Consider the following 27,001-nt stretch of genomic DNA (forward strand, 5'->3'; position numbering starts at 1 on the left):
AGTGGAGATAGTGACAACAAGGCCTTTTGGTCCGAGCAAAATTTATAATGAGATCATCTCACGTTACTTGTTGTCACAAGCTTATAAATCAATAATATTATTATAACTCTAAACTAAATACAAACTTAGGGATAAAAATCATAACATATCTCACACGCTAATACAAAACTCTCCACAAAAATAAAAATATCTAAAACAAAATATAGTGTACCTCAAATAAAAGAAACTAAATGGACTCATTTAGTCAAAAAATGAGATCCAAATAAATTTTCAATACTCAATTACCTATCAATGATTCTGAATCTCAAAATTGTAAATCAATCCTTAGATATAATCAAAATCAAATCCTTAGATATAATCAAAATCAAATCCTTAGATAAATATGATCAGAATCCAATCAAATCAATCCCAAGCTAAATCACTAGTCAATAATTCCGAATTACAAAACCAAAATTCGATCTAAAAACCAAAATTCAATCTAATATCCTAAAAGGTACTTTGTCTCTTGAAGATCCGTATAAATCTGATCATTCATCAGATATTCCATCTAAATTCTCCAATTGTAATCAAATATCTAATCCATATATATTGCATCTTGAAGAAAATAGAAACTGCAAGGGACTAATTTAGTAAAAAACAGGATGCATATAAAATCTCAATTCTCAATTATGACTGGTCAGTGATTCTCAACCCCAAATCATAAATCAATCTTATATCCTCAAAACTAGTACATATCTCAAGCATAAACTTCTAAATTGATCTTTAGAGAAAAAATTAATCAAAATCCAATCAAATTATTATCCTTGTCATCAATCACTAGCCAATAAATCTCAATGTCAAAATCTTAGATCAATCAGATATCATTAACGGTAGTCTTTCTCTTTAAGGTTCGTGTACAACCAATCCTTACATAATTCCAATCTATCAGCAAATATTCAATTTCAAATTCTCCACTCTAATCAAAATACTTAATCCAGATAGGATAAGATCCAAATTAAAAGTCGATTCTCTATCACGGATCAATGATTCTCAATCCCAAAATTGTAAATCAATCGTATATCTTGAACATTACATATCTCAATCGTAAACTTCTAGATAAATCATTAAACAAATTTGATCAATATCCAATACAAATAAAATCTCCATCCTCAATCACCAGCAAATAACTCAATATCAAAATCTGAAACAAATCAGATATCATTAAAAGTACTCTATCTCTCGAGTGTCTACGTACAATTGATTCATAAATATATCTGATCAATCATCAAATATTCAATCTCAAATTCTCCACTTTAATCAAAATATGTAATAGAGAATATATTGCATCTCCATGAAAACAAAAACTATAAGGGACTCATTTAATCCAAAATGAGATCAAAATCACATCTTAATTCTCAATTTTTTGTCCCAAGATCATAGATCAATCTTATATCCTTAAAATTAGTACATATCTCAATTGTAAACTTCTGGATAAATACTTAGATAAATTTGATTAAAATCCAATCAAAATCAAATCCTCGTTCACAATCATCAGCCAATAGTTCTCAATATCAAAATCATACATCAATTTGATATCCTCACAAAAAAGTCCATTTATTGAAGGTGCGTACCATCGATCATCACATAAATCTAATATTCTAATCAGTCTTCAAATATTAAGTCTATTTATTAAAGGTCCATGTATTACATCATCATGAAAAAGTAAACTAGAAAGGACTTATTTAATCCAAAATAAGATCCAAATCAAATCTTAATCAATCACCAGGCAATGCTTCTCAATTCCAAAACCATTAATCAATCTTGTATCCTCAAAAGTAGTACATATCTTGATCATAAACTTTTAAATCAATCCTTAGATAAATCTGGTCCAAATCCAATCCAAATCAAATCACATTCCCAATCACCAAATAATAGTTCTTAATATCAAAATCTGTGATCAATCTAATATCCTTGCAAGTACTATGTCTCTTGAAAATCCGCGTACAATCAATCAATCAAAAAATTTGATCAGACATCAAATATTCCATCTTAAATCTAATACATCGACTAAGTTTCAATATTATCCCCATCTATCATCATATCTAAATATTATAATCTTTCAATCTTACTCAAAATCAAATACAAACCACGGATCAACTTTCTAAACCAGCTTTCGATCTCATAGCTTTGTCTCAAATCAATCATAAATTCAATTCTTCAATCTAGGATCACATGTAAATTGGTTTCCAAAATATCATCTTGAGCGCAGCCACTCTTTTCCTAAGACTAAACTCTTATAAGAAAAGAATCTCATCACTCCTCGGTCTAACAATACATGCATAAATATCACACTACATATACATACCGCTAGACTTAACCCTTGCTCATAGCTAAAAATGCATGCTTGTAGCCTAGCGTGAATAAATATATACTATTATTTAACATCATGAACATAGAAAACCTGAAAAATATTACAACTTTGTTGATTACATGAAATAGTATTCACATGTCTGCACATCAATAATATCATTGTAACTCTAAACAAAATACAAATCTCAGAATAAAAATCATAATATCACTCACACTCTAATAACAAAACTAGCCACCCTAGTCATATTATCTAATCAAGAATATAGCGCATCTCCAAGAAAACATAAACTACAAGAGACTCATTTTAGCCCAAACTTAATCATTCGTAAATAATTCTCAATATCAAAATTATCAATTAACCTTATATGCTCGAAATCCATATATATATCTCAACCTAAACTTTTGGATTAATCATTAGATAAATATGATCAAAATCCACTCCAAATCAAATCTTAGCCTCAATCACCCGTCAGCAATTTCCAATTTCAAAACCATAAATCAATCTAATTTTCTTAAAGAGTTGTCTATCCCTTGAATGACTGTGTACAATCGATCATAAATCCTTTCAGTCATCAAATAGTCAATTTTAAATTCTCAACTCTAATCAAAATACCTAATCCAGAATATATTGCATTTCGAAGAAACAGAAACTATAAGGGACTCATTTAGTCCCTTAAAGTTTATCTCTTGATTGTCCATGTACAATAAATATTTAAATAAATCTGATAAGTCATCAAATATTCATTCTAAAATTACCCTCTAATCAAAATAGCCAATCCATAAATCCATAATAAATTGCATCTCCAAGAAAAAAAAGAAACTATTAGGGACTCATTTAGGCCAAAACAAGATCCAAATCAAATCTCAAATCTCAATCACCAGTCAATTCTCAATCCTAAAATCATAAATTAATCTTACATCCTCAAAATTAGTGCATACCACAATCATGAACTTCTAGATCAATTCTTAGATAAATCTTATTAGATATTATTCATAAATTGGTATTAGTAGATTTAGTAGGAGATCATGAGATATATTTGAAATATTGTGAGATATGATTAGATATGATTTTATCTCATATCTATTTTATATTATCCTCCTAATCTCTACTTAAGTGATGTTAGGGTTAGATTAAAATCCAATCAAAATCAGATCCCCATTTCCAATCACTAGCAAATACTCCTCAATATCAACATCTTAGATCAATTTGATATTCTTAAAGGTAGTCTGTCTGTTGAAGATTCATGTACAAATCGAGTCTTAAATAAATTTGACCAATCATCAACTATTCAATCTCAAATTCTAATACCTCGACCTAGTTTCTATGCTTGTATAAATCAATTATATCTCACTATTATATTTTTCCACTCTAACTCAAAATCAAATCCAAACTATAAATCACATTTCTAATCCAGCTTCTGATGTTGTAGCTTGATTTCAAATCAATGTATAAATTCAATTCCTGAATCCAGGATCAAATTTAAATTGGTTTCCAAATCATCATCCTGAATTCAACCACATTTCTTAAACCTGATCTCTAATACGAAAAGAATCTCTTCACGCCTCGGTCTAACAATACATGTATAAATATCACACTACATACGCCTGCAGACTTAAACCTCATTCATAGGTTAAAATGCACACTAGTAGGCTAGCTTAAATTCTACCATTGTTAAACATCATGAATATAGGAAACCGGAAAAATACAACAACTCTGATAATTAAACAAGATCCAAATCAAATCATGACTCTCAATCACCAATTAATGATTATTAATCTCAAAATGCTAAATCAATCTCATATCTGGAAAATTAGTACATATCTTAATTATAAACTTCTGGATCAATCCTTAAATAAATCTGATCAAAATCCAACCTAAACTGAACTTTTATCCTCAATCAAATATTACTTTTTCAAGCCTCCACTAGAATCAAAATACTTAATTCACAATATATTACTCTCCCAGGAAACAGAAACTATAAGACACTAGTTTAGTCCAAAACAAGGTCCTAATTAAATTTCAATTCTCGATTACCAATCAATGATTCTCAATCCCAAAAATCATAAACCAATCTGATATCCTCAAAATTAATACATATCTCAATCATAAACTTCTTGAACAATCCTTCGATAAATCTGATCAATCTCCAATCCAAATCAAAATCCTTAGGTAAATCCTTAGATAAATCAGATCAAAATTCAATTTGAATCTAATTCCCATCCTCAATGACCAGCCAATAAACCTCAATATCAAAATCTTAGCTTAATCTAATATCCTTGAACTGTCTCTTGAAGTTTCAAGTACAATCAACCTTAAAGAAATTTGATTAGTCATCAAATATTCAATAACAATTCTCCACTCTAAGTAAAATATCTCATCCGTAATATGTTGCGTCTCTAAGAAAATATAAGTTGTAAGAGACTCATTTGTCTAAACGAGATCAAAATCGTATCTCAATTCTTAATCATGAGTCAATAATTCTCAATCCCAAAATCGTAAATAAATCTTACATTCTCAAAATGAGTACATAACTCAATCATAAACTGTTAGGTAAATCCTTAGATAAATTTGATAAAATCTATGGATTCTCAATTGCCGACTAATTATTATTAATATCAAAATCTTAGATCAATATGATATATTTAAATGTAGCATGTCTCTTAAAGCTCAATATACAATCGATCCTCACAGAACTTATCAAAGTCATGAAATATTCGATTTTAAATTCTCTACTTTAAATTGGTTTCTGAATCATCATCCTCAACGCAACCACTCCTCCAACACCTAATCTCTGATACAAAAAGAATTTCATCCCTCCTCAGTCCAACAATACATGCATAAATATTAACCTACATACAGACCTCTAGACTTGATCCTCACAGCTATAGACTAGCATAGATACTACTATTATTTAAACATCATTAATATAAGAAACCTGAAAAAAAAATATAACTTCATTATTAAATGAAACCATGTTCATGTCTATACATCAATAATATCATTATAACTCTAAACTAAATACAAAAACTATGGATGAATATCGTAACATATCTCATACGCTGATACAAAACTCTCCTAACTTATAAAAATAACTAATAAAGAATATAGTAATCACCAAGAGCAAAAAAAACTACAGCGGACTCATTTAGTCTAAAATGAAATCCAAGTCAAATCTCATTTCTCAATCACAACTAAATAGTTCTCAATTTCAAAATCATAAATCAGTCTTACACACACGTGCACAATCTAAACTTCCTGATCAATCCTTCCATAAATGATCAAAATCTAATCCAAATCAAATCCTCAGTCTCAATCACCAATAAATAATTCTCAATCTCAAAACCATAAATCAATCTCTTAAAGGTAGCTCAGTCTCAATCACCAATAAATAGTAGTCAATCTCAAAACCATAAATCAATCTCTTAAAGGTAGTCTATCTATTGAAGGTCCATGTACGATCATTAAATAAATATGCTCCGTCATCATATATTTAATCATAAATTCACCCCTCTAATCAATTTATCTAATCCAGAACATATTGGACTCATTTAGTACAAAACGAGATCCAAATCAAATATCCATTCTCAATTCCAAATTGTAAATCAATCTTATATCCCCAGAATTAGTACATATCCTTAGATAAATCTGATCAAAATCCAATCCAAATCAAACGCTCATCCTCAATCACCAGCTAATAATTCTCAGTATCAAAATCTTAGATCAATTAGATGTCCTTAAAAGTAGCTTGTCTATTGAAGATTCATATACAATCAACCCTCAAATAAATTATAGAATCAATCCTCAAATAAATCTAAGCAATCATCAAATATTCAATCTCAAATAATACACTCCAATCAAATATCTAATTCAAAATATATTACATCTAAAAGAAAACAGAAACCGTGAGGAACTCATTTTGTCCAAAACGAGATCTCAATCAAATCTCAAATCTCAATTTTCAATCACAATCAATGATTCTCAATCTCCAAATCATAAATCAATCTCATATCCTCAGAATTAGTGCATATTTCAATCCTCAACTTGTAGATCAATCCTTAGATAAATCTGATCAAACTCCAATCCAAATCAAATCTCCATCCTCAATCATGAGCAAATAATTCTTAATTTTAATATCTTATATCAAATCTCGATATCCTCAAAAGTAGTTTGTCTCTTGAAGGATCATGTGCAATTGATACCTAAATAAAATTTGATCAATCATCAAATACTTAATCTCAAAGTTTCCACTCTAATCAAAATATCTAGAATATATTGCATTTCCAAGAAAATAGAAACCGTAAGAGATTCATTTAGACCAAAACGAGATCCTAGTCAAATCTCAATTCTCAATCATAAGTCCATGATTCCTAATCCCAAAATCGTCAATCAATCTTTTCACCTCAAAATTACTACATATCTTAGTTATAAACTTCAGGATCAATCCTTATATAACTCTGATCAAAATCCAATCTAGATCAAAATCCAATCTAGATCAAAATCTCAATCCCCAATCACCAGTTAATAATTTTTAATTTTAAAATCTTAAATCAATCTAATATCCTCAAAAGTAGTACATCTTTGAAGGTTTGTGTATAATTGATTTTTAATAATCAGTCATCAAAACCTCAATATCAAATTCTCCACTCTAATAAAAATATCTAATTCAAATATATTGTATCTCCAAGTAAACAAATATTATAAGAGATTCATTTAGTCCAAGTTGAGATCCTAATTAAATCCAAGGTCAATAATTCTCAATCCCAAAATCATAAAATAATCTTATATCCTTAAAGTTAGTACATAATCAAATCCCCATCCTCAATTACCCGCTAATAATTTTCAATATCACATTCCTAGATCAATCTGATACTTCAAAAGTAATCTATCTCATAAAAGTCCCAGTCAAATTAATGTTTAAATAAAGCTGATAAGTCATCAAATATTCATTCTCAAGTTCTCCACTCTAATCAAAATAGCTAATCCACAATATATTACATCTCCAAGAAAACGAAACTAATAGGGACTCGTTTAGGCCAAAAGAAATATACAAAATCAAACCTCAACTCTCAATCACCAATCAATAACTCTCAATCCCAAAATCGTGAATCGGTCTTATATCCCAAAAATTAATATATATCTAAATCGTAAAGTTCTACATCAATTCTTAAGTAAATTTAATCACACTCCAATTTAAATCAAATCCTCATCCTCACTCACCAGCCAATAAAAATCTCAATATCAAAATCTAAGATCAATTTGCTACCTCAACAATAGTTCGTCTCTTAAAGGTTCGTATACAATCGATCCTTTTATAAATTTGATCTTTATTTGATCTGTCATCAAATTTTCAATCTCAAAATTTCCACTCTAATCAAAATATCTAATTTAGAATATGATACATCCCCAAGAAACAGAAACTGTAAGGGACTCATTTTGTCCAAAACAAGATCAAAATCTAATCTCAATTCTCAATCATCAGGCAATGATTCTCAATCCCAAAATCATAACTCAATCTTATATCCTCAAAATTGGCACATTTCTCGATCATAAAATTCTAGATTAGTCCTTGGTTCAATCTAAACTAAACACAATTCAAATCAAATCCCATCCCCACCAGGCAATAGTTCTCAATATCAAAATCTTAAATCAAGATGATATGCTTTAAAGTAGTACAAACAATCAGTTATCAAGTATTTGATTTGAAATTCTTAGATCAATTCTTAGATCAATTCTTGGATAAATCTGACCAAAATCTAATCCAAATCAAATCCACATCCTCAATCATCAGCCTACAGTTCTCAGTCTCAAAATCATAAACAATAGGATAACCTTAAAAGGACTATGTCATTTATAGGTTTGTGTACATTCGATCCTTAAACAAATTTAATCATTCATCAAATATTCAGTCTCAAATTCTGTAATCAAAATTTATAACCCAAAATATATTGCATCTCCAAGAAAACAAAAGCTTTTAGGAACTCATTTGGTCAAAACGAGATACAAATCAAATCTCAATTCTCACCGGTTAAAGATTCTCAATTCCAAAATCACAAATTAATCTTATATTCTCAATAGTATATATCTTAATCGTAGACTTTCGAATCAATCTGTAGATAAATCTGATCAAAATCCAATTTGAATCCAATCCTCATCCTCAATCACCAGCTAATAATTCTCAATATAAAAATCTTAGATCAATCTGATATCCTTAAAAGTGGTCTGTCTCTTGAAGGTCTGCATACAATCAATCCTTAAATAAATCAGATTAGTCATCAAGTATTCAATTTCAAATTCTCTACTCTCTAGTCAAAATACCTAATCCATAATATATTGTCTCTCCAAGAAAACAGAAATTGCAATGGACTCATTTTTTCCATAACGAGATCCAAATTAAATATCAATTCTCAATCACTAGTCAACGATTCTCTATCTCAAAATTGTAAATCAATCTTATATCTTCAAAATTAGTACATATATTAATCGTAAACTTTCAGCTCAACCCTGAGATAAATCTGATCAAAATCCAAGCGCGATCAAATCTTCAACCTGAGTCACCAATGTCAATAATACTAAATCTCAAAATCATAAATCAATCAAATATGCTTAAAAGTAGTTCGTCTTTTGAATATCTCAGCACAATCAAACATTTAATAAATCTGATCAGTTATCAAATACTCAATCTCAGATTCCTATACCTCAACTCGATTTCTACATCACCCCTACTTATGTCACCATATCTCAGTAACATACTTTCCCAATCTTACTCAGAATCAATTTCAAATCATGGATTAAATTTTTAATCCATCAATCGATCTCATAACGTGGCTTCAAATCAATCATAAATACAAATTCCTTACTCCAAACTAATCTAGTTCCCAAATCATCATGCTAACCTCAACCTCTCCTAAATCTAAGCTCATATACGAAAAGAATCATATCACGACTCAATCCAATAATTCATGCACAAATATCACACTACATTCACAGCACTAGACGGAATCCCTCCCTTGTAGCTACATTCACGCCTCCAGACTGGCATAAATGTCAACTATTAAACATCACGAGTATAGGAAATGTGGAAAATACTATAACTTTGCTTCTTAAAAGAAACTATGTTCACAAGTCAATACACCAATTACAAAGATCAGAATAAAAATCATATCGTATCTCACACTCTGATACAAACTCTCCACTCTAATTAAAATGCCTAATCCAGTCAATATGCATCTCCAACAAAATAGAAACTATAAGGGATCCATTTAGTCCAAAACGTGATCCAAATTAAACCTCAATTCGCAACCACCAGTCAATGATTCTTGATCTCAAAATTGTAGATTTATTATATATTCTCAAAATTAATATATATCTCATAGTAAACTTCGGGATCAATATTTAGATAAGTTTGATCAAAATCCAAAACCAAACTAAATCCTCATTCTCAATCACTAGTCAATATTTTTTATATCATAATCATAAATCAATCTGATACCCTTCAAAGTAGTCAGTCACTTGAAGATCTGTGTACAATCAATCCTTAAATAAATCTAATCAATCATCATATATACAATCTCAAATTATAATATATTGACTTAATTTCTATATCACCCCCATATATCTCATCATTTCTCAATATTATATCTTCCTAATCTTATTGAAAATCTAATCCAAATCATAGATCAATGTATTAAGCTAGCTCTCGATCTTATAACGTGGTTTCAAGCCAATCATCAATTTCATTTTGTAACCCAAATAAAATGTAATCTGGTTTCCAAATCAGTATACTAAACTTAGCAACTCCTCAACCTAAGCAATGATACAAAAAGAATCTTCTAATATCTAGGTCCAATAATACATGCATAGACATTACACTACATCCACCCCTCTAGACTGAACCCTCCCTCTAGCTACATTCATGACTATTGACTAGCATAAATATCTACTATTATTTGAAATCATGAATATGGGAAACCTGGAAAATACTATAGCTCCTTTTATTAAATCAAACCATGTTCATAAGTCTATACATCAATAATATCATTATAACACTAAACTAAATACAACTATCAACAAAAAATCATAAATCTCACACTCTGATACAAAACTTCCAACTTTTATCAACAATCAATCATTATTAGTCAAAAAATAATAAATCAATCTTATATCCTCAAAATTAGAATACATCTTGATCATAAACTTCTCGATCAATCCTTAGATAAATCAGATAGAAATCCAACTCAAAGCAATCCTAACCTCAATTGCCAGCAAATAAATCTCAAACCCAAAATCACTAATCAATTGGATATCCTTAAAAGTAGTTTCTCTCTTGAAGATCTAGTCACAATCGATAATTAAATAAATTTGATGAGTCATCAAATTTTCAATCTCATATTTTAATACCTCAACTCAATTTCTTACTATATCTCAACATTATATTTTCCTAATTTTACTCAAATCAAATCATAATGATGGATCAAAATTTAAATCTAACTTTCCATCCCGTATTCCATTTAACTCATAAATTCAATTTCTCAAGATATGAAATATGATTCGATTTCCACTACATCACTTGAGCTCAATCACTGCTCAACCAAACCTCTAATATCAAAAGCACCTTATCTCGCCACGGTCCAACAATACATGCATAAATATCACACGAAATTTTCATGGCCATAGATTGAACCCTCTCTCATAGCTAAATTCACGGCTCTAAAACTAGCATAATATCAACTATTACTAGACATCATGAATATAGAAAAGCTAGAAATACCACTACTCTATTTATTAAGTAAACTATGTTCACAAGTCTAGACATCAATAATATCATTACAACTCTAAAATAAATAAAACTCTGGAGATAAAATCATAACATACATCGTACCCTGATACAAAACTCCCAACTCCAATCAAAATACCTATCTAGAGTATATTACATCTCTAAAAATAGAAATAAGTGACTCGCTTAGTTCAAAACAAGATCCCAATCAAATCTTGATTCACTCGTCAAAATGATTTTAAATGTCAAAATTGTAAAGCAGTCTTATATCATTAAAATTAGTTTATATCTCAATTATAATCTTCTAAACCAATCGTTAAATATATCATCTGATCAAAATCCAATCCAAATAAAATCCTCATCCCCAGTCACCAGTAAGTAATTCTCAATCTCAAAATCATAAATCAATTCAATAACTTTACAAGTAGATTCGCACACAATCAGTAAATCTAATTAGTCAACAAATATTCAATCTCAAATTATAATATCTCGACTCAATTTCTATATCTCCCAATATAATATTTTCCTAATTTTACTCAAAATCAAATCTAAATCATAGATCAAAATTTAAAACCTCTAGACCTCATTTTAAATAAATCATCAATTTAATTTCCTCAATCCAAGATCATATCAAATTTGCTTTTCAAATAATCATCCAAGACTCAACTACTCCTAAGCTCTAATACAACAAGAATCTTACCACACCTTCTTCCAATAATACATGCATAAATATCACAATATATTTATGCTCTTAGAACCATCCCTCATTACGTTCACGCCTCTAGACTAGCATAGATATCGACTAATATTAACCATCATGAATATAAGAAACCGTAAAAAAAACTATAACTCCATTTTGTTTAATGAAACCATGTTCACAAGTCTATCCATCAATAATATCATTATAGCTCTAAACTAAATACAACTCTTAGGATAAAAATCATAACATATCTCACACAGTCACACTCTGATACAAAACTCTCTGCTCTCATCAAAACACCTAAATATACTGCATCTCCAAGAAAACTTAAGCCATAAGGAACTCATTTACTCAAAAAAATCCAAATCAAATCTCAATTCTCAATCACCGGTCAATGAATCTCAATATCAAATCAAAACTAATCTTATATCCTCAATTATTATACATATCAATCATAAACTTCCAAATCAATCTTCAGATAAATCATATCAAAATCTAATCTAAAGTCAGTGTCCAAAAACACGCTCTACCCGACCGAGTACACGCCTGTGTACTCCTACCCAACACCAAATAGTGTTGGGTAGCTGAAACCCGCTCGGTTATGCAGTCAAACGGCATAATCGAGCAGTTAGAGAGTATGCACCTTCATAATGAAATAATATGGGCACATAATATATCCGAACAGACCCGCACAATACTTAATTACCCTAAAGTCTCCTGATCAATACCTCAAAAGATCCCCAGAAAATAATACACTACTTCCAAACCCTAAACCTAGCCACTCCATGACATGTAGCCTTCTCTCCAACGACACTAGTTCGGAAATCACCACCTCCGATTGTCGTCAAGTATCTACGTTGCTTGTCGTTGTTTCCTGTTGTTATTTCCACCACCAATCATAGTAAGGATGATGAGGAAGACTAAATAAGGAGGTTTATTACTATTCTTTAAGTTTTATAATAACTTACAGGAGTGTTTTTAGTTTATAAACTTTTATTAGTTTTACTTGAGTGTATAACGACTTTGATTTGAATAACTTAGGAGATTATTGTTAGTCTTTTTGTTTGAAATGTTTTATATATGTATCATGAATTATAATATTTATATATCTAATAAATTTTATATATATATATATATATATATATATATATATATATATATATTAAAATTTTCAAAAACGCATAACTCTGCATAATCTAGTTTTCCATCGCATGATCTGATTAATCACTAGCCGATTTCAAACAATACGCGGTATGAAACTGTGTTTTAGAACCTTAATCCAAATCGAATCCCCATCCTCAATCACTAGTCAATAATTATCAATGTTAAAATCATAAATCCATTTGGTATCATCAAAATAAGGTTACAAAAAGCGCTAGAGGGGCTAGGCGTTAGCCGTTAGACCCAATGACTAGAGCCTAGGCGGCTAGGCGGAAGCCTAGGTGGGGCCTAAACTCTGCATAATCTAGTTTTCCATCGCATGATCTGATTAATCACTAGCCGATTTCAAACAATACGCGGTATGAAACTGTGTTTTAGAACCTTAATCCAAATCGAATCCCCATCCTCAATCACTAGTCAATAATTATCAATGTTAAAATCATAAATCCATTTGGTATCATCAAAATAAGGTTACAAAAAGCGCTAGAGGGGCTAGGCGTTAGCCGTTAGACCCAATGACTAGAGCCTAGGCGGCTAGGCTGGAGCCTAGGCGGGGACTAGACGTTTTCTTTTTTCTTATTTTTAATTACAATTACTAATAGTAAATGCCAGTGTTTTAAAAAGTTTAGGTGCTGGACTGACACCTACACATATTTCTTAAGTGGTAATGGAGGAGGTTTTGCTAAAGGCTGGGAGAGATAGAGAAAGTGTTCATAGTTGAAGTTTAGAGGAGGTTAAAGGACGTGAGGCTACTATGGAGGAAATCATGAACAATACCTAAAGGGTGTAGTCCATATAGGCAAATCATGCTCCCCTAAGCGCTCTCAAAATCTAGGTGGGTAGCTTATGTACTGCCTAGGTGCTAGGCGCCAGATAGGCGGTCAAGATACCGCTTAGGCCTAAGCGTACGCCTAGGCGGGCTAGGCGGTGGCTTTTTAAAACATTGCATCAAAATTAGTTGCTCGTGAAGATTCATATGCAATCAGATTCTTAATTAAATTTGATTAGCCATCAAATGATAAATCCCAATTTTTAATATCTCAACTCAATTTCTACATCACCCTCATATATCACCATATTTCAGTATTATATTCTCCCAATCTTATTCAAGTCATAGATCAAATTCAAATCATATAAAAGGCATAGGAGGTTAGATCAAATTCAAATCATAGGAAAGGCATAGGAGGTTTGAGAACAGATGGTGATTGGATGAAATTAGAATAATAAGGTGGCCGTACATACAAATACCAACTACTAACTTCTTGAGGAACTGTAACATTTAGAGCCATATGATTCAGGAAAGAAAAACAACATGTTAGCACTAATGTAATAAAGGATTAAGAGTAAGATTGAATTTGCGTCCAATGTAAATAAACTATGGAAAGGAATACCTGCAATGACTTAGATATAATAAGTATTTGGAAAAGATGTTAGGTCTAAGAGGTAGTGCAAGATGCCTGAACCTAGCAGTAGATTCTTAAACATGTAAGGTGTCCAGGATAAGGTTGAGAAACTTAATTCTAAATATTACTGAGAACTACATATTATGGAGCAATTATCATTACATCAACAATCTAGTGTAACATACTCAAAATACAACAGAAGAAATTGGAATATTTTGCTTAACCAACATTCCCCAAGACATTTCCAGAGCAGCAAACTCAGTAGGCCTTCAAGAAAAGCTAAAAAGAAGAAAGAAGTAAGCAGGCCGCTAAGCATCACAACACAGAATTTTCCTGCACACAATGGGACTTAAGTAATAAAAGTCACAACAATATGCTTACAGATATGCAAATATCGCAAACTAAGAGTTATAAAGGATGTAATAGCCTCTGAAAGTTGTCCATAACAATATGCTTTACAGACATGTAAATATCACAAACATTTTCCAAGTAGCAAGTAAGCATTTTCCAAGTAGCAATTTAATCGGCAGACACAAGAAACATCATCAAGGTCATGGCATCCTTCTAATGATAAATAATAAAAGCACTTAACCCTTCTACAAGACTTATAACTCAGTGGTTACTCACTTAAATGATTTAATCTTCATCTTCATTCAAACCCCCTCGAAAATCAACCTACAGGTGCATCATTAGACAGTACTATAACAATTATGTTATCAAGACTTCATCTTTCCTTTTTGTTCATTCAACAAAGAAAATGACACAAAGTAACAAAAGAAAAATCAAATTTGACCTTAAACCCTACAACAACAAAATCTGCTGGAATCTGAAGAAAGAAATATCTAATCTTAAAAAAAACGTGATAAAGCATTGACCTGTGAAATCCCAGTCTCTCAAGAACTGGGAGAGTGATCTTGGACTCATCCATCTCCAGAATTAATAACGGGACATTGAAATCTCAAAATATCTTGTCGTTTCGGCTGATTCAACCAAAAAAAATGAAAAAAGAAAAGAAAACAAATCAATTTGACATCAAACCCTAAATCCAGAAAATTGCAGGAAATTGAAAGATAAATGGTTGGTATTTCAAAAAAGTGGAAGAAATCAAACCTGCAAATTTCGCCATCTCTCAAGAAACAGAGGGGTTTGATCCGATGCTCAGCCTCCTCTCAAGAAACGAGACAGGAATTTTCTCTTCAGCAACTGATCTAACTTCATCTTTTGAAGAGGAACATGCTAGCCCTAACTTTTTGATAACATTGCAGAATGAAAAGAGAATTAAGCGAAGGCCAGAAGTTCGCCCGCGATTGCTATTTTCGAAGAGGATTTTAAAACGGGGACTGGAGGAAGGCAATGGGTATTACTAAAAAGAACTATAGAAGGAAGTAATACTAACGCTGTTCAAAAATTAAACACGTGTACAGCGCGTGCGCGTAAAAACCACGCAGTTTCTATAAGAGCATCTCCAATAAGGTCCTAATTAGGAGTCCTTGTTAGAGAGCTCTCAAGCCCTCTCAAGACCATGGCCTACCATTTTTAATGTCACATCACCCTCCTAACTAATGTTGATTTCCAATAAGCTCCTAGTTAGGAGCTCCAACAATATCAAAAAAATCCTCTTCTATTTTATTTTTGTTACCCATTACTTTCAAGTATATTTAAACCTCTTTTATTTGATTCCTAATCGTTGGACACAATCTTCGAGAGAGCGTGCACTTTCATCGACAACCAACATAATCCTATCCACTGGGCACGGTCTTCGAGGTAACCCACGGTCTTTGAGGTTGCCTATATTTCCACTGACAACCGACAGATTCATATCCGTTGGACACGATCTTCGAGTGAGCATGCACTTTCACTGACAACCGACAAATTCCTATCCGTTGGGTACGAAGTTCGAGGTATTGCACATTGTGATCGTCAACCGACTGATTCTCATAAAATTCAACGCCTTCTCACCTCAACCCATCATCTCCCACAACAAAATGTCTAGCTCATCTAGCTCAAATGATGATGGAATGATGAAGACGTTCTTTCTTATGGGAGCTGTTGTTGTCGAAGAAGAAGAACAAGATAAAGTTGGAACTGCACGTCAACACAAAAGACGTATCGTGTTCCATCGAAACCGACTGGAAGGCCACAATCGGTTGTTCCAAAATTATTTTGCAGACACACCAACCTATCCTCTTCATTATTTTCATCGAAGATTCAGAATGTCGCGTTCGTTATTCCTTCGAATCCACAACGCAATCATCGAATATGACGAGTACTTCGTCCAAAAGAGGAATGATGCTGGACAGTTGGGACTATCTAGCCTTCAAAAGATTACTGCAGCTATGCGAATGCTCGTATATGGAGCATCTGCTTACTCCGTTGACGACTACGTTCTGATCGGTGAAAGTACATCGATTGAGAGCCTGAAGAGGTTCGTCGATCGATTATCGACATCTTTGGGGAAAAATAGTTTCGTTCATCGACTAATGAAGACGTTGCACGCCTTCACAACAAGGTTTTCCTAGTATGCTTGGAAGCTCCGTGGCACAGCCCCACGCCAACCCAAGGAGTTCTCTTGGGAGCTTGCTGGAGCATCGATCTCCAGCAAGCTCCCACCGCCACCTTAGCTTTAGGAGGTAGGGTGGTACCTTGCTGCAGATGCTCTAAGTAGGCCTTTCATCTGTACCTACAAAGAAATTATAATAATGCATTAGTTTACCTCTTTCGTCATGGCATCGGAGCAAATATTCTTGAGCCTATATGTACATTGGCTTTGATGCTTCAGAACTTTCTACGTAGTTACTTCGCGTTTTGGTGATTACTCCGGTATTATGATTTGAATTGTTCTTCCTATTTCCACTATTACATTTACCATTTTTGATTATTGTCCTAATCTAAATATAATTAAGCCCTTTCTCTCTTTGTTGACAGAGAAGCAGCTAGGGGGTGACCTTCAGATACATGAGAAATGGTATCATTAATTACAAACATGGTTGCTGCTGCTAAGCAGCTGCGCAAGGAGTTTAGCAGTGCCAAATGAACAAATAGAGAGAGAGAGAAATGTTTATTTTGTTGCCTATTTTAATAACTTGGGATTCTGTTATGTTGATTGGTATTTTAGATTTGTTGTGGGAAGTGTAAGAGGATATTTAGAGTGAGTACTTGTTTTCGTGAGAGTAAGCTAAGTTTATGTAGGCATATATGCTTGTTGGATTGTTTTGAGCTTTTTATATAGAGCGCTCTGATGATTTTCAGCATTACTGAAATCTATGAGAGTTTTTGGTTTGAAAGTCCAATTTTGTTATTGGTGACAAGTCCCTAAGGCCATCTCCAACCGGCCTCTAAAATGGCAAAATCTTCAAATTTGGAGAGTGGAACCTCTCCAACCACTCTCCAAATTTGGAGATCTCCAAATTTCACCCTCCAAATTTGGAGGGTGAAGAGAAAATTTGGAGTCTCTCTCCAAAATACTATTCATGTTTTATTAATTACAACTTTATCACTTTTAACTATTTAATTTCTTAAAAATTATCACTTTTCCATCATTCTTAGTAATTTAAATTAGATGTTAATTTTAAATAAATATAGTTAAAAAATTATTAATCTAATATTTGAATTCATTATATATTTGGAAAGGTCTCGTTGAGATCTTTAAAATGAAACTAAGATTAATTTATTTTACTATTATTATAAAATTATTAATTTTTAAATTAAATAAATAAGTATCAGACATAAAATTTTAAATATGGTGATCTATTTAACTTGCCTCATAAAAAATACAAGTATAAATTATAATATTTAAATTACATTCCTTCAATGTCGTGCATCTGCCATAAATATTCAATTAGCGTTTCGAAGCATAAAATGAGCTTTCATGTCTTGAATCTTCCTATGCCGATCAAGAAATCGTTGGAATCGTTCGGCATCATCAAGGAATCATTATTTCAGATTTTATTTTTTCTTAATATGTTGTATTTCATTATTAATATTGGGTTCATTTTAATGCTCTCATCGACACCTTTATAATGTTATAATTTTTTCCCAAATAAATTATTAAAATAAAATTATTAATGTAAACTATATCCAACATTATTAATTTATATGGCTTTTTTGATAAAAAAAAATATTTGGAGTGTGTGGGTTGGAGCAACTCTCCAAATTTCACCCTCCAAATTGGAATAGAATATTCCAATTTGGAGGGTGAAATTTGGAGGGCTTGGTTGGAGATGCTTTATTAAATGTGCATATTTGTTGTTCCTTCATGGTTATCAGTGTTCTGTGGACTGTGGAGGTAATGTATGGATGCTAGTGCTTGGAAATTTTGAACAGTTTAAGTCCATTGTTAGAAGTTTGATAAACGGGTCATTCGGGTTATATGGGTCGGGTCGAGTAACTAGTTTAATAAACGGGTAGGATCGCACTGACACATTTATTAAACGAGGCGGATCGGGTCACACTTATACGGATCAGGTAAAATTTTATATGGATCGGGTCGACCCGTTTGCCACCCCTAGACCGTCACTAGTGACACAGTGAAGAATATTAGGCCGTTGATGGGCCAGGCTCTAACACATAATTAGTATGGGCATGTTATATGTAGAAACTGCATACATAACCATTTAGTAAAATTAAATCAACAGGCAGTCTTAACCGGAGAAAAAAGATGAAGAGTTTATTTATTTAGAATATTATAATTGGTGCCTGCAATTTTAAGTTTAAAAAATAGAAAATACAATTTTATACTGAATCGATTAGGCGATCTGTAGATTGCACTCCAAGTTTGGCCAAATGAGTTAAAACTACATACATACTTAGAGAGATAATAATAAATATCATATTACTTATCTAAATTAATAATATAATTTATAATTTTTTATTTATTATTTGTTATTAACTCTAAATGATAATTTTTGGTAAATAACTAAACATACTATTATAATTTTTTAATAGATAAGTGGTGTATTTAAGTATCAATTTTTCAAAAATAATTTACAGAAATATTTAAATATAAAACAATCTTAGAATATTTTAGTAAGACTCTTTGAAGAAATCATGCTTACATCTAAAATGGTATAATCATATGAAAAGTCACATAGCTTCAATTTAACTACATCTGAAAGACATTAGAAAAGTGTAAAATTATCTAAAATGCTTTTTCAATCATTTGCGAAAATATTATACAAGTACAAACTATACTAGTACTTGAAAAATTCAATACACATAAGAGATCTCTATAAGAACACCGAAGTGCAAGAATTATCTGGAAAATATTCTTTAAATATGCTACACAAATGTGGAATGCGTTTGAATCATCTAAGAAATACTATCATTTGAATGAAAAAAACATTACACAATTCAAAGCTGTTTTCATCGCCTAAAAATGCTATAAAGTGGAATGATCAGTTGAAAAGCATCATACATCAGAATTAATATGGCCATTTCAAAACTCTTAAAACTTACCCCTTGTTATTCTTCAAAGAAAAAAAAAACTAAGAGCATCTCCAACCACAAAACCCAAAATGGTGTAGTTTTCACATCAAGTTGGTGTAGTTTTTACGTCAAATTACTATTCCATCTCCAACCCATTACACCAAATTTTACACCAAAAAGAATATTCATTTTATTATTCTTATCTTTTAATATTTTATCTATTTAAAATATTTAACAAATTATGTAATTATATAATACATTACATATAATTAATTATAGTAATATATTTTATGAATAAAATAAAAATATAAAAATTAAATGTTAAATCAAATTAAAATATTATTTTCATAAATTCAACTAAAGATTACATTTAACATCACAAAAAAAAACATCACACTTGCAAGCAAAAAATAAAAATAAAAGGCATTACATTTTTATGTCCTAATTTTTATCTAAATGGTGTAGTTTTTCTTATTTCTTTTTAAATTTTATTTTAATAATTATTTTATACTCTAATTTTATTATAATAATTAATATAAGATAATATATATTATTAATACAAATATAAAAAACAAAAGCAAAAAGAATAAAATTTAAAAGAAAAAACAAAAAGAAAAGAAAATATGAATAAAAGAATAAAGTTTAGAAGAAAAAAACAAAAAAAAAAATTGCGTCATTGCTACAGTGTTGCGCCATTTCTGGCGCAACACTGTAGCACCCCGCTAATTTAGCGGGGTGTTTGGCGCTCCATTGGAGCGCCAAAATACTCCAAAATGGAGTTTTGGCGCTCCATTGGAGTTGCTCTAACCCCTCGTTCACTAAAACTCTATAAAAATCGTGCCAGCCACGTGACAGAGTGCACATCAACGCTCTCCCGAAGCTTCCCTACTCTTGCAAGCTGCTACGAAGAACAGCTCCCCTAAAATAACCATGACACACGAGCAACAATCAACAGTTCAATACAAACCCAAGCCTCTAACCATCATTTCCTTTGTTGATGGTTCCGTGCTTCAAACTAATAAAATTAATTGAAGTGATCACCAATCAACTTCTAGTTAAGTGTAAGAGCATCAGATTAATTGAAACAGAAGCATATCAAATTAATTAAAGAACAGTATCCAAAAGCTCATAAGCACAGACATAAGAATCAAAAAAATATGAAATGATTAAAACAAAAAGAGTAGTTCTCAACTTTAAACAGAAAATAAATTCTTCTAAACAAAATTTGTTTGCATGCCAAGCGCAAAACAATAGAGATTTGGACATGAAAGAAGTTAAAATTATCTATTGTACAAAGAAACAATCCTCCTAAACTATGCTATGTAAAGGTTACCCGTCATAGTTTACAATAAAAACGTTTACAGCATTGTACAGGAGTAAGTATAGAATTTGTACAGCAATATAAGAATCCAAAAAAAACCAAGACCAGGTCTACGAAACGACGAACGGAATGACCATCAACATGAAATCATCATAGGTAAGAGTAGCCGAACCAGTGTAACGTTTATCTTTCTCCTTGAACTTCTCCGTCAAACCCTGCAGGAAATATGTCTCTCAAACAGATGCTATGCGAAAACTACAACTGATGTAAATAGTAATAGTATTTTGCTAGGGGTGGGGTGGGGGTTGAGGTGTTGGGAGACAAAAATGGATTTGCATTTATTAAATTTCTAGGAGGGTGAAGCAAAGGCTAAAAAATAATAATGGATTTAACATGGTAGGATTATGCCAGCTTGCCGCCCTACACAACTTGAGCATAGCATGTACGAAAATCAAAGCAAAAGGACCCCCTATTGAGAAGCCCTGAAAAGAACTATAACCAGGTAGCAAATTGTTGCGCTCTTCTTATAAGTGGTAAAAAATTCTTTTGAAGGAGGTCGGTGGGTTAGAACTATCGAGCTACTAAATTTCCAAATGATCAACGATGTCAATGAAATGTGTCATTTACAGTATCCTAGGAGCCAAGCTCACAGGAGAGGAGGAAAAGGAAAAAAGAAAAACACTAATATACCCATAGAAGATGGAAAAAGAGACGCACACATATTAAGAAAAACACCCATATGCCCATAGAAGATGAAAAAAGAGATAAATTAATACCCAAAGATGTGGAAGGAGGAGCCACATGATCGTCCATCAAAACAGAAACAAAAAACTGAATAGAACACGGAATTAGACTATAAATTAGTGAATAAAATTTCACAAGCCAATAAATTATGGAGAGAGATGACAAAGTTTCCATAACCAGGTGGCATTCAGAAACTGTTAATTTCTTTCTACCAGCAGAACACTGGGGCAAAGAGGGGTTTGCGTACATAATTATGTCTCTGAGGCAAGTGTCACTAATTTAAGATTATCTTCCCAATTTAAAATTTTCAACTCTTTATTAATTTAATAGGGGTTTGCAGAGAATTGGAGAACTGAAAATAATAGAACCTGTTTGGCTTACCTTCACAATTGTGCCACACCTGCACATGCAAAAAACTATTTGTCAGATGGAGAAATTCACCTGGTCGTGATCCGTGCTATTTGCTGCAAAATTTAGAATGATAAAATATGCACTTACTCCACAAAGCTGTCAAAGTTAAGAGAACCCCTTCCGCCTCTTTCATCGTTATATTTGGACATAAGTACTTGGATTACAGAAGGTGGAACTGCATATCCAAGACTCAGTAGGGCATCTTTCAATTCTGCGGAGTCAATTTCACCACTCCGATCCCTATCAAACCTTTCAAAGACGCCCTGCGAGAAGAAAAATGATAATGCTTTTTAACTGTATAGACAACTTCAAGCAAACCAATTTATTGTAGCAATAGATCGAAGAATGGATTTTTAACTTTTTTTTAGTGAAAGGATTCTTAACATGTATATCCTTATTTTCAAATTTTCCACATGTTCCTTTGTCACGTGCCAACACACACATGCAGAGGGAGATGCTGAATATGAGTTGTAACTTGCTCTGATTTGATTAGCCAAGAGAAACTCAACCAAAAGCTCTGGTTTATGTTCCATCTTTCATTTTTTTTTGTTACAATTAGCCTTTGCACTTGCTTTGTTTCTCTCTTCTTTTTCCTACATTTCCTCTTTCTCATCTCTCTGGTCTATCCTCATCTTTGCTTGCCCTCGTACTTCGTTTCATAACATCTATAATAGGATTTTGTGCTATTGATTCCCACAAGAAAACACTTGATGATTCCACCGAAAAACAAAACCAAAAAAAGAAGCAAATAGGATCAAAGAACTGCCTATAATCTCCCTCCAATCTGCATATCTCGTTTCACTTCCAAAGAATATCATGGCCTTGCAAATAAAGTTACTATAAAATAAAGAACTTGAAATGGCAAAATAGAATAGCTGCACCTTAAAGTAAAAACCCAGAGCCCAAATGAACATGAAATTTGTTACTCTTTGAGAAAGTATATGCAGCAGGCGAGTGCAGCTTCTCTGACCCAATGCATTAGGCAGATATTTTTTCAGTTATTTTAGGTGAGTTAATTCTAGTGTCATCAGATTAGGTGCAAAATACAAACGGAACCTATATATTCTTCACATGCACAGCATGTGTTGGTCATAGGTGCAGGTAAAGGAATATAAAAATACTGCTAGGGATGATTGAGAAATCTAACATAGCTTTCCAATTAGCAAAGGTTTTCTCGTCTGATTATTTAACGTTTGTCAACTGTCTCACTATAGAGAGGCCACACTTACAAAGTAAGTTATTGTATTACTAGGAAAATAACCATAAGGCAAGCAGAATATCTATAGATACAAAGTGTAAGGGAACATAAAAGAATATATGATAAAATCCCATCTAAGAAAAAGCAGTTATAGTCCGGATTGACCAATCAAGGCCAAAGGAACAACTAAGGAGGGGGTAAGCAATAAGACAAATGTTAAACGCCAAAAACAGAACTTCAAAGTGGCAAATAAGACAGGTAAATATTTCAGGATACCACCAGGATGAAAATTTCACATCAGATGTTGCTATCCTATTCCTTTTGCATGACAAGGTTATTATTTGTTGTACATGTAGGTCCTCAGATCCTCTCATTAGAGTCTCATACTATCATTATTATGTTCATACATTGAATTAGAAATCACTTCTCTTTGATTAACCTTATTCCAACAAAAAAAGACCATGCCACGAAAGATGATGTATATGTTTCATATGGAGGACAACTAAGCTCTGCATTTAAGAAACATATCCTTAAATTTCCACAAAAATCTGGGTGCCCTCTCGTCCTCGGTCCTCCTATTTGACCACTAGGCTGAGGGAGGGAGTCCCTTCTTAATACCTTTAGTTATCCACTGCAGATACTTATAGATTATAGAGAAGGACAGCACTCAGTGATTTTCTTAGGGTAGCATTAGTTATCCTATCTAATTACTTCTCCTTTCCATGATGACCTTTCTACTAAACTTTTCCTAGTTCCTGGTCTTTTAGATAATATTAGGCAGCAAAGAAGGTTTAAGAATATAAGATGTTATGACGAAGTAAGAACAAGGAGGTCGCATCATATAGAAACTAACACCGACTGAGTTCAGGATGATAAGAATAGAGTTTGTGGGAGAAAAAGGATTATCTTATTCATTGTATTGAGGTGATAATATACAAGAGCAAGAGGAGAAGTTCTAGTAACTCAGGCAATGTGGGACTAAAATAAGGAAAACAAGATAGCCTAACTACAATGTTTAACACCCCTTCTCAAACTGTATTTGGTTATTGAAGGCAGTTTACCGAGAAGAGGTGTGGATGATGATTTTCTCGCAAATAGGTGTATGTTGCAGTAGTGGATGTTGTGGTGCTATCCGGTGAGGGCTTTGACAGAAGCAGCGAGGTCGTGGCTATCCGATGAGGGCTTCGACAGAGGTGGCTAGGTTGTAGCTCTCTGATATAGCATGGAAAGAGGACAATACTAGTCAGGGGGAACTTGGCTGGGAAGTGCGTGGCCGAGGGATGACTGGCCAGGGGAAGCTTGGCCAGAGAGTGCGTGACCAGGGGTGTTAAGGTTTGGGTCTGCGAGCGATGGACTGAGATTTGAGCGGTGAGATTTTGGGGAGCCGACGATGGGGTTTGGGCGGTGAAGCAGGTAGTTGAGATGGTCGACAGCGTCTTGTGCTAGAACTACTGGAATGGTAATAATATGCCCTTGAACATCCAATATATTTTATGTAATACTTTTGAATATTAATAAAGATCTTATTGTTGCACATATAATTTGGGTATCATTTCTATAATTGTTATAGTATCCTTAAAAGATATTTTTGTTAGATCATACACTGTGATGTGTCACTTACTTGGAGATGTGATCTACCTTATAATTTTCTTAAACCTGTACTTAACCTATAACTAATAAAGGATAACTTAATTATACCTAGTTATTATGCATGATATCGACATGTGAGATGTAGTGGTGGATCTCAACCACCAAGAATGGGGATTTGTCGGGTGTATGTCATAAACACACATTGTGATGTGTGTAGCACTAGACCGTATTTAAATTCTCTAGGACAAGTCACCTAAGAGATGGAGAATTCAGATTGTTACATAGTCCATTTGACTTGATGACATTGTCATTTTTAATTGATAATTTAGTATGCTTTGATGTGATGGTTAATTTTGTTTAGCAAGCGCTACTGTAGGTACTAAAAATGCCAAGAAATAAAGCAGGGTCGAACCTCGCTGTAAGCATGACGAGGGTCATCATCATGACGAACCTTATCTCAGCCAACAAGCTTGTCATTGGAGACGAGACGAAGCTCATCATCGAAAACGAAGTTCGTCATTGAAGACGAAGTTCGCCTAGAGATGAAAATCCTCTAGAAGATGAAGCCCATTCAAGAGACGAAAGTCCATCCGCAGACGAACCTCGTCAAACAATACCTCACCTCTCAGAGAATGAAACTCATCACTGAAGACAAAGTTCACCTAGAGACAAGACTCTTAACACCTTATTCTTCAGCAAATGAAGCTCGTCGGTGAAGACGAAGCTTATTGTTAAAGACGAAGCTCGTCAATGATGACGAAGTTCGTCAGAAGAAGCCCACGAGACTTGCTACGAACCTTACCGTTCAGCGAAACTCACATTGTCAGACGAATCTCGCTGCGCATCGAGGCTCGTCTCATCTGACGAACCTCGTCACACAACGAGGCTCGTCTCACCAAATAAAGTTCGGCTGTAACGGTCTTGAAGACCCAGTCAACCCACATAGGCTAAATTTGAGGAGTCAGTTACACCCTGAACCTATGATATCAGCGCGTCAGTTACACGCTAAAGGCTTATAAATAGCCTCAAACAGCTATGAAAAGAACAACTAATCACGAGCACGAACGAACACAGAGCAGAGAGCTAGCACTCACGTTCTGGGGTGTTTTTTTGAGATCTGAACCTCGGTTCTTATGATCTAAGCCACCAACAGAGGCTGATTCTTCTCTTTGAATTGAAGTGATTTTGTTTCGATCGTCAACGGGAAGCAAGCTCAACTCAAACATCAAGTGAGGCATCCTTTCGCCACACAAAACCCACATTAAACAAAGGAGAAGTCGAACCAACCTTCTCCTCTTCTGTACTTGAGAAAGAGCGATTGTAAACAGATCCTTACCAAGCAATAGAATTTTTTCTCAACGCTAAAACAGTTAAGAGAACCAATCGTTTTTTCGAATCTTTTTCGAGGCCCTACAGCTACACAATCTGAAACGTTGGGTTACTAGATTTCATTTAGGAAAATGATGGATATCTAGATAGAATTCAATATGTATTATGCTCATTATGATGAGATAATTTATTATACAATCTCATAATAAAAGTAACATATGTTGATATCTCAAAATAATTTTTATTTATATTCATGGGAATTTCAATTAGGCATGAGCAAATAGGTGAACTGTCCAGCTCGAAAGAGTTGCCTAAAATAAATGATACTGTAAGGGACGAAATGTAAAATATTATTTATAAATAATTAATCACATGTTATGGAAGAGCTTTTACGAACAGTTGATAGGATAGGGATTTGACTATTAAATTAAAATTATTAATGTGATTAATAATTGGTTCTCGATATGAGACCCAATTAGTCTCATCAATGTCCTTAGAAAAAGTATATATGCAATACAATTCTATTTTTATCCTTAATTGTTATGGAAAGAGTACTCTATCCTTAATTATTATGAAAAGAGTATTCTATCTTTAATT

General features: G+C 32.7%; 1 protein-coding gene and 1 long non-coding RNA gene across 10 annotated transcripts in view; both read right to left on the bottom strand.

The window, feature by feature from the left end:
* Positions 1 to 15,729, bottom strand: part of LOC109836767 — a 39,673-nt gene extending 23,944 nt beyond the window's left edge. For all 9 annotated transcript variants that reach the window (XR_002246094.1, XR_002246090.1, XR_002246093.1 and 6 more), the window contains exons 1-2: positions 15,498 to 15,729; positions 15,263 to 15,367 (exon numbers count right to left, since the gene is read on the bottom strand). This is a non-coding gene — a long non-coding RNA (uncharacterized LOC109836767). The remainder of the gene's footprint in view (positions 1 to 15,262; positions 15,368 to 15,497) is intronic.
* Positions 21,017 to 27,001, bottom strand: part of LOC109836768 (probable calcium-binding protein CML48) — an 8,831-nt gene continuing 2,846 nt past the window's right edge. The window contains 3 exon segments of the mRNA XM_020404769.1: positions 21,017 to 21,347; positions 22,258 to 22,276; positions 22,375 to 22,550. Of these exon segments, the coding sequence (XP_020260358.1) occupies positions 21,243 to 21,347; positions 22,258 to 22,276; positions 22,375 to 22,550 (300 nt within the window). The 3' untranslated portion in view covers positions 21,017 to 21,242.

This window comes from Asparagus officinalis, chromosome 4, assembly GCF_001876935.1.
Source record: "Asparagus officinalis chromosome 4, Aspof.V1, whole genome shotgun sequence".
In the NCBI taxonomy this organism is placed as follows: Eukaryota; Viridiplantae; Streptophyta; class Magnoliopsida; order Asparagales; family Asparagaceae; genus Asparagus; species Asparagus officinalis.